A 9,448-nucleotide genomic window follows, 5' to 3' on the forward strand; every position below is an offset into this window, starting at 1 on the left:
CACAGCACCCCCCTAAACAGGGCCCGGAGCCGCATCCCCCCAAATAAGGGCCCGAAGCCGCATCCCCCCAAAGAGGGCCCAGAGCCACATCCCCCCAAAGAGGGCCCGGAGCCTATTTCGCAATACAGGGCCCGGCCGAAGGATGTCACTGGCGCACAGGATCAGCAGTTAAAGAGCCTGGGATTTGCCAAATCAACTGCCTCTGCCGAGGAGGCCACTGGCTAGCGGGCTACCTGCTCAGGGGGCAGGACAGCACCTCCCATCACGCTCGGTGGCTGTTAACTGGGTGAGGTGAGACCCCCCCCTTCACCGCTTGGAAGCGCAGCCAGAACCGGCACCGTGGTCCAGCCGAGGAGACGCTGAGTGTGTGACAACTGTGGACAACCTCAGGCTGGGGGAGCGCAGGCCCCTGAGCCGGAGGAGCGCAGCCCCAGGCTGGGGGAGCACAGGCCCCTGAGCTGGGAGCGCAGCCATCAGACCCGTGCTAAACACGGCGCTCATCAGTGTCCCGAGCAGGAGGGGAAAGCAGCTCGTTACCGTAGAGTTAGGGTAACGAAGCTACCAAAGCTCAGTTTCCCACCCAGCGGAGCCCCAGCACCACGGTGCCGGAGCCAGCCCTGCGGGGGCTGAGCCTCGTGCCAAAAGCCGACCTGAGCAGCGGGACACTCACGTGCACTCTCCCATCCTTGACTGCCGGCCCCTCTTCCGCAAGCCGGAGGATGAACAAGCCCATGTTGTACTCCTTCCCTCCTCGAAGGCTGAATCCAAATCCTCGAGGGCCCCTTTCCAACTCCACGAGGAAACAGCTGGGACTCTGCGGGAATCAGAGAAGAGGGTGAGAGCCTGCGGGCAGGTTCAAACGTTGTTCTCCTGGGAAAATGCTTCCCACGCTTCCGTGCTTGAGGCGTGCAGCCCGTGACTAACCCGCCTTCACCACCACTCGCCTACGAGGAGGTGTAACGCTTCCATTCCCAGCCTAAACATACGGAATCATGTCCTCCCGAGTCCTAGCTATGGGTGAATTTCTGTGGGAAGCTGGGCGGGGGGCGTCTGTGCTGACCCCAGCGCAGGCACTCACTGTCTCCTTCACAGTTACAAGGAGCATCCAGCTACGCTCAGGAGATACGGGAATTTTGAACGTTAGAGAATGCATTCCGTGGATTTTCATGGCAGCTTTTCTCCCCACGCCTGCCAGGGAAGGGTTTTATTGTTCTGCCTTTGAACACGCTGCCACTGCAGCGTCTCGACGAGGGTTTCGCACGTCCCCACGCCCTCTGCATGGTCACCTGTACCTGGGACACTGGTACCTGGGAATGTCGGCTGCCAGCGACGGAAGCGACGCCAGCATCGGACTGTGCCAAGTGCTTATGCTCGGGCCAGGAGAGCCGGTAACTGTTTGGAGCTTCTTTTCCAGCTTCGCCTTCCGTAGCTCCCCTGCACGGAGGCAAAAGGACGCGGCTGTTAGCTGTGCATCCGCAGTCCCGCTGGCCAGGCTTTTCCAGCTGTTCCCGCTCCTCTGCCAAACCCCAGGGCACGTACCTGTCTGCGCCGGAAGGGTTGAGTTGTGCTGGCCCCAGCGCTCGGTGCTGCGGGGCGGGACTCTGCCTGGCGGAGTTCGTTCCTGACGGAGGGCCCCGGTGCTCTGAGGAATCCAAAGAAAGCGACAGTCAGGGAAGTTGCCCAGCACAACGCCGGGCACGCGGCCGTGGGACCGCCCTCCGCACTCGTCCTGGGGCCACAGCACCGCGGCTGAGTCACCGCAGCAAAGGGTTTTCCGAGGTCTCATGCCGTAAGCCAGGAACCCAAGTGCAGATGCCATAAATTCCTAGCAAATTTCTTACCTACGCTGCTTTTCCTCAGAAAACCACCACAGCTTTAACCGCAGCAGACGTGAACAGAAGCGGTTTGCCTGTCTCCATGCGACACAAACCGTAACATTTTGTAAGAGATGAAGAACAGTCCATTTGGGGACGTTTTCCTCTTTAAAGGAAAAGGAGAATGAGGCTCTGCAGGGGCAACGAGGACTCCGAGGTGAAGACCTCAATGACAGAGGGAAACTGTCCCCCCCCTTAAGGCCCAGCGAGGCGTTTGCTACCGGCCAGGCGCAGGCAGGTTCGGGACCCGTCCCGCAGCACACCGGAGGGACCAGTTCACCGACGGGTCATCAGCCAGAATCCCAGTGCTTCACCTTCTCCCAGAGACACAGAGACACAGTGCAACCCAAGGTGTAACCAACGTTCCAGTACAATCCTTTACAACAGCTGAGGATTGTTTTCCCTTCCAACAAAACACTGTGCACTTCACGACAAATCCAGGGCATTTAGGAACAGACTCGTTTCAGGTCACAAACGTGCGTCCATGAACCCTCGTCTCTGCTGCTCAGCTGGAGCCTGAACGGGCAAACAGTGGCCCAGGATGAACTCCCGTGCTCAGCCACAAACGAACCAACTCCTTGTCCTTAGAATGAAACGCCCAGCGCCAACCCCTGCGCTGTCCCAGTCCCGTCAGGTGCACGACACGACGGCGCTTCTCGGCGAGGAACAAACCCCCCTGAGACGCAGACGGAGCGCTCGCGCATCCGAAGGGAAGGGAGCGCGCCGCACGTCGTCGGACTGAGCTTCTCCGGGACGCCAGACCTCCGGGTCCCTCACCCGCTGCCGTTACGGGAACGTGCCTTAACGAGGTTTTCCTCTAGAGACAAAATGTCAGCTTTTACTCCTGGTTTACGCTCAGAGGTTTAATTCAGAAGCACAGGGAAGGAAAATGCCATCTGTGCGCAAATTCCCCGGCCTTCAGCCCGCTCCTCGTTTCCAGCTCCGACGTGACAAGAGCTGACAGGCTCCTGCTCTGGTGGAAAATGTTAAAGAACATCCTCTGGCCCACGGAGGGAATTGGTCTACTCCTATGAAAAGCAGGGATCGCACCCCTGTGGAGGCTGGGAGGGGCGGGAGGGGGCCCACGGCGTATTTTGGCTGCCAGTCCCGGTGGGCAGCACTGAGGATGATGCGCTGGGGAGCACGAACTCCACGAGGGTTTATGGTTCGTGAGCGGAACCGCTTCTGGCAGAATGGCCTTGTGCTCTTCGTCCCGCGCCGTCCCCGGTGTCACCCTCGGTGCGGACCGTCTCCCTCTGCTCCGCTCTCCCTGCAGCCCAGCGGGAAAGGCCTGGGGCCCTCCCGAAGTCACAGCCACTGTCCCAGAGCCTGCTGCCGAGGGTTGTGCTCAGAGCTGACCAGCGCTGCTCCACCCACATCACTTGGAATTCTGGAGCGGTGACACAGTCCCATTTCAATGCAACAGGGTGAGCTTCTCTCCCTCACTTCCCAGAATCCTTCACATCCAAAACACACCAAGTCCTGCTCCGCTAGGCCACACCTTTTCCACCTCAGTGCAGTTTTAGCACCCGCCACTGACTTATTCCCCTTCTCCGCATTGGTTCTCCTCAGGTCCTTGTTTTCTCTCCACAGTTTGGCTCCAAATCCGTGACCAAGGGAGGTGGGAAAGGTTCTTACAGAGAACCCAGGTAAGGCCACGCACACATCAGGTGCAGAAGTGTGTTCAGAAAGCTTACTGTGAGAACAAAGCTGATTAGGAGCCACAGAGGAACAGATCTAATGTGACCAACTCCACCCCAGCTGCATTACAAACACTGCCCTGGGCAGCTGCTTTGAGGTTTGTCCCTTCAAACCGGAATGAATTAGATTAAACAATTAAAGCCTTAACAGAAAAATAACGATTGATAAGTGCCTCTGCCTCAAACACTAGCAAAAAGGAAAATTAAGTCTTTGAAATTCGGTATTACAGGCCGAGACAGCATGTTAAATATTTGCAATGAATGTGAAATTCGAGGATCATCTGTTGGCTTTATTCGCATTCTGGCTTTAGGTATTTATTATTTAAAAGGCAAAGAAAGCCAGCTGCCTGGGAAAACAACGATAGCGAGTTTAATTAAAGCCACAAGCAGCAATGCAGAAACATGCAGTGGTAAGCAGGGTTGGAAAACAGCTTTTTCCTTCAAATGATTGGATTTTACATATTTACAGCGAACTGCTGGCGTAGAAACAATGCTGCGTCGAATGCAGCCTGGCGTGGGAGCTGGCATTAAAAACAGGGTCTCCAGAGACGGGCCCCTCTGCAGTCACGGGTACTCTGTGCGGCCGGGCTGACGCGGCCGTTGCGCGTGAAGAGTTTGCCAGCAGCTCGGAAAACCCCGAGCGAGGGTTTCACGGTGGAGGTGACCATTTCTCCAGGCCGCTCTGTTTTACGCCGGGGCGCAGCATCGGGCAGGGAGTGGATTTTAACATGGCCACAGCAGCACTGTCTGGGGCGAGGAGACTCCGAGCGTCACCCCGTGCCTGCCGTAGCTCTGCAGGAGAGGTCGCTCCTCTTCGTTTGAAGAGCACAAGGTCTGAAAGGACCCGGTCCCAGGCGAGCAGCAGTCTCCCCCACGTGAGAAGCCACGAGAATTTCGCTCACCCTGCGTCGTGCCGTTAACACCCGCACCTCAGCGTTCAGCGTAACCATCCTGTCGGCCGTCTCTCTCTGTCCCCTGCCTTCAGCCCTTCCAGAGCAAACGGACGACCTTCACTCTCTCTCCTTGTACAACCCTCCACTCCACGTGAATTAACCTCAGCAGTTACAAACCTCAGACTTCAGCAGTGTGGCAGGACCCACCCAGGCCCCCTCCCTTACCTTCCTCCGCCACGACGGTCAGCGTCACCGCGTTGCCCGCGTCCTTGATCAGCTGCACGATGCTGTCGTGCGAGAGCTCCACGATGGACTGGCCGTTCACTGCCGAGATGCGGTCTCCCACTTTCAGCTTCCCGCACTGGTCGGCTGGGCTCCCATCTATAACTCGCCCGATCTTGTGAGGAATCACTAGGAAAATGCGGAAGGATCAGATAAGCACCAGGCGGCCACCCCAAGGCTCCCGCTCCAAGGGCGGCACTGCCAGCAGAAGGAAAACCTGCCAACACTGACACACGCTTCCGGAGAGCGAATGGAAGCGCCAACCCGACAGCACGGCCTGCCAGGAGCTGTGCCTCAAGGGGGACATCTGCCAAGGGACGAGTAGGACCGTGTGTCCCGGGAAGGTGCCGGAGCAGCTCGTTTTGCCACTCGTACTGTTATCCAGGGGAAAACCTGGAGTGCTGTGTGGACTGAGAAAGTTATGGACATCCGGTTTGCCACAGTCACGACAAACCTGGATGCACAGGTTGATCCGTGGCTGCACGCAGGAGGAGTTAAGTCTCAAATACCCTTCAAAATGAAACCAGACTCCTCCTGCCAGAGGGTGACTCCGTCACCTGGCGAACCCTCGGCAGCGACCCTCCAGCAAGGCGGGCCGGAGCAGCTCCACGCCGACCTGGTCCCTGCCCCTGCTCCCCGAGATGAACGTGCAGCTGCAATAACCACCCCGCGTGCCAGCCAGCTCTCCTGCCTCGGTCACCCCGTAGTGACACTCTGCTCTGCGGACACACTCCTCCAGAGCCAAAGCAACAGGGCCAGGAACGACAGAACAGGGAAAAGGGGGAATTTCACCACAAGCAGAAGGAAAAAAGAGCAGAACTAAAAAGGCATGAGGAGAGAGGGATGCTCCACTCCAGCACAGCGCTTCCACCGGCTCCTCTCGGGAGAGCCCCGCTCTGGCTCCCACGCCCTCTCCGCCGCGAGCTGTGCCGGTGCCGGGGCAGAGGTCCGGGTTTACGGTTTGCTGACGCCAGCGTCAGCACTGCAGATGGCACTCGGCAGCCGGGGAGATGCCTCCCAGAACCTGGGGCGAAAGCAGCGCGTGGAGCTGCCTGCGTGCCCCGCGGAGCGGAGCAGCGGTACATCAAAGCGCATCAGTCCGCGTGTCTTCCCATGCATCTCCAACAGCCCTTCGTTCGTCTGGGTGCCCGAAAGCAGAGCAAGATTGGCTCCCGCCCTTCCCAAATCCCTCATCAGGGCTCTCCTGCGCAGGCACCGCAGCACCGCCCTGTCGTAACCCATTTCCTCTCCAGCCTGACCTCCGCATGCTTCACAACTGCTCTGCCTGGACCCCACGCAGCAGCCTGCTGGCACCCCCAAAGCCGAAGTGGGTTCGATGGATACCCGTTTTCTGTAGCTGCTGCTCTCCCAGACACGCTTTCCTCTGAGGGACCGCGGAGCTGAGGAGCATTACGTGCCTGTCAGGATTACCAGCCGGCTTCTCAGAGCCGTGACAGCAGACCTGGAACGCTTTCACAGCGCCATCAGCCACCCAAGATTAAAAAGCCATCATGGATTGTTTTAATGAGCTAGCACACGCAGAAGTTACTGCGAAGGAAAAGACATTGATGCCTTCTAGCATCTACCATGGGTTTAAATTGTAATTACACTTCCCTTAATAGACTGCTTTTTTAAGTATTACGTAAACCTAAGAGCCAGCTGCGGGGAGGAAAGCGCTGCAGGGCTGCGGGCTCCGTGGCCGATCATGGTTCAACACATCCTGGCTCTGGACGAACACAGCGGCTTCGTGCTGAGCCAGACAGGAAAGTTCTGCCCAGCGCAGCCTGTGGATGCCCCAGCATCTCTTTGCCTGTGTGTCAGAAACAGCCCGAACCACAGGGCTCAGCTTTCCAGCACTGGAATCGGTTCCGGCTGTCGTCTACTTTCAGTTCCAGTACCAAACGGGGACTCGCAGCAGACGCTCAGACACAGCTGCTGTCTGTAGGGCAGCTGGCACACAACACGACGCGCGGCAGGGTAGTTCTGCCTGGAGTACTTTATTCACGTCCGACTGAGCAGACAACACACCGTCAACCCACGGCCACCCTGGCACTGGACAGAGTCACCTGCATCACGCACCGGAGGGTGACGGATCGCTGCCAACGCCACGGGAACCTGACGGCAGTGGGCAGCTCCGGTGGGGACCAGCACGGCTGTGGGGACCAGCTCCGGCAGGGACCGCTGCTGCTGCGGGGACTACCGCGCTGGGCGCTTCCAGAGGGACCATTGGCCACTCTTGCAAAGGTCCCGTCTGAGCCCGGACTGCATCGTGCTACACACGGCTCTTATATAAGCACGCAGCACAATGGTATTTGGAAGCAGCTTATTCTGTGCTCCTGCTGGTTTTTTATTGTGCAGGGAAAAGAAGTGGAAAACCAGAAGGAAGTGTCTGATGCTCGACAGAAAGAGACACCTCCAAGCCATCACTGTGTCTCTCTGGAACCAGATGAGAAGCTTGAGCAGCGGCACTTACCTCCAGGAGGGGGTTTGTTCTTCGAGGTGAGGATGACGAAGCCGAATCCCTCGTTCTCCTTGCGCTGCAGACGGACATCGTAGCCCTCTGGGCACTGCTGGTTTGCAAACTCTACCCGATTCAGTCGGGGCGAGCCGTTCTGCGTCAGGACAGGCTGCGACTCCTCCTCCTCTGGCTGCTTCTCCCCTTGCAGGTGACAGACAAACAATACATAAGGAAAACTGCTACAGCAACCGGACATCTCCGTATCACGAGGAAGCGCTGTCTGCCTGGGAAAGCACGGGGGGAGTTTATTAATGATACAATTTGGGTCAACCAGAAATCAGCTGCAGGACAAAGCATCCCAAGGCCCCGAGTCTGGCACAGCTGGGCACCGGCATGCCGGGAAGGCCTGCTGCCCACTGCTCTAGTGCAGCAACTGCTGCGGTTCAGGGCAGCTTTAGCCGAGTTACACACCAGCGTGTTCCCTCAGCCAGACCCCGCAGCACCCGCTGCGGACACGTACCGCCAAAGACGATCTTCCTCCGGACTGTGAGCAGCACCTGCCCGTTCCGTGCCGCGCTTGTCATTAGGTCCAAAACTTGTTTGTGCGACTTCCCTTTAACAGGGACGCCGTCAATGCACATCAGCTCGTCCGCAGCTCGCAGCCTCCCGTCTTTTTCCGCTGCTCCCAGTGGGATTATGGCTCCAATATAAATCTGTCGGCAGAGGAGAGTCAGGGGTTCACACAGCAGAACACGGGCTCGGCACGACACGTGCTGGTTGGGACCCGGTGAATCCAGACAGAGGAGGGCTTTGGGGAAGGCTATTTCTGTAGATTATCTGACTGTCCTATCCCAAATCCCGCCACGTTTCACTGGACTGCATTCAAAAGAATGGCCTGGCAGAGTTTTTGCAGGGGAAGCAGCAGCTTCCCTCTACTCCCCTGCTCCCCAGGGTGTGCCGATGCACAGCACACAGAGCATCAGCGCTGCCCTTTCGAGTGCTCCCGAGACACAGCAACCGCTACGGGAACACCACTGGAATCACCAGCCTGACAGAGACAACCGCTGCAGACAGGCTCGAGAGCGCAGAGGGCACGGGAGCCCCGCAGACTGAAGTCAGCCACAAAGGGGAAACTAGAAAGGTAATCTGAATCTACTCTTGTTTGAAAGGCAGGCACTGAATTACCGCTTCTGCCATCACTGAACTGCTTAGGATGAGAGGGAAATGAGGATGACAGGGCAGGAGTCACTCCAGCAGGAACGCTGAGATAAAACGCAGGCAGCCGTGAATGGTTTCACTTACGGGCTGATCTGGTCCGTCCCCTCCAAGCACGCGGAAACCAAAGCCTGACTCTTGCTTTCGCAGGAAAACATCCAAATCTCTTGTGTTTGGAGCTAAGACAAAGCAGAGGTTCAAAACATGTTAGGAGCTATTTTTGCTAATGGAAAGATTACGCTTTTGCGGTGCACTCCGACTCTTCTTATCGACAGATCCCAGTCACCAGGAATACAGTACATAATTCAGCCAAATCTTCAGTGACGCTCCCGTTCCGAACTGGGAAAGTTAATTTTCAAGGAAAGGACAGATGGACGAACACCAAAGGAGAGGTCACAGCTGCGTTCGTATGGTGGGCTGGGATGAACGCCGCCCCCTAAGGCAGCGCAGAGCTACCCCTACACACTCTGGAACGGTCAGGTTTACTTCAGAACTAGTTCATCCTTGAGACCCCTCCTGCGATTAACTGGTTTACCATAAATACGCTTGCAGCACACTGCATCTTTTTTTAGAAAAGGAGCTCCGCGGTTTTCTAATTCCTGTATGAATTACACATTTCTTGAAACATTTCATCTACAGGTTAACAAACTCAATTTCAAAGTCACAGGAGTTTTACCACACACACAACACAGAAAAAATTCCTTCCTCACCGAGTATTTCCAGGCTGAAGTTGAAATACTCACGTTTGTCCTCATACATCGTCTTAGACTTCAGGTAGACTTCTGAAGGGTCTAGTTTAGGGGAGCCTGGTCGTACAGCAGTGGGTGGAAACGGCATTGGCTGCGGGATGGGGTCGCCGACAGCTTCCAAACTGCCCGAACTGTCCTGCTTGTCCTTCTGGAACAGACATCCACGTTAAATCAAAAGCATAACTGAACGCACGCCCGTCTGCGCCCAAGGACAACAAACGTGGTGCAGCGGTGATGTGCAGGGCAAGCCATGGGAAGAGGGGAACGATGTGACAAC

General features: G+C 56.9%; 1 protein-coding gene across 1 annotated transcript in view; it reads right to left on the reverse strand.

Annotated features, from left to right (window-relative positions):
- The window catches only part of MAGI3 (membrane associated guanylate kinase, WW and PDZ domain containing 3), a gene marked incomplete at its 5' end in the record, with an annotated part of 12,112 nt that overhangs the window by 2,391 nt on the left and 273 nt on the right, over positions 1–9,448 (reverse strand). The window contains 8 exons of the mRNA XM_010158000.1: positions 671–814; positions 1,308–1,434; positions 1,540–1,642; positions 4,693–4,878; positions 7,223–7,408; positions 7,728–7,920; positions 8,510–8,601; positions 9,166–9,319. Coding sequence (XP_010156302.1) covers positions 671–814; positions 1,308–1,434; positions 1,540–1,642; positions 4,693–4,878; positions 7,223–7,408; positions 7,728–7,920; positions 8,510–8,601; positions 9,166–9,319 — 1,185 coding nt within the window. The remainder of the gene's footprint in view (positions 1–670; positions 815–1,307; positions 1,435–1,539; positions 1,643–4,692; positions 4,879–7,222; positions 7,409–7,727; positions 7,921–8,509; positions 8,602–9,165; positions 9,320–9,448) is intronic.

Source organism: Eurypyga helias, unplaced genomic scaffold, assembly GCF_000690775.1.
Source record: "Eurypyga helias isolate BGI_N326 unplaced genomic scaffold, ASM69077v1 scaffold20158, whole genome shotgun sequence".
Classification (NCBI taxonomy): domain Eukaryota; kingdom Metazoa; phylum Chordata; class Aves; order Eurypygiformes; family Eurypygidae; genus Eurypyga; species Eurypyga helias.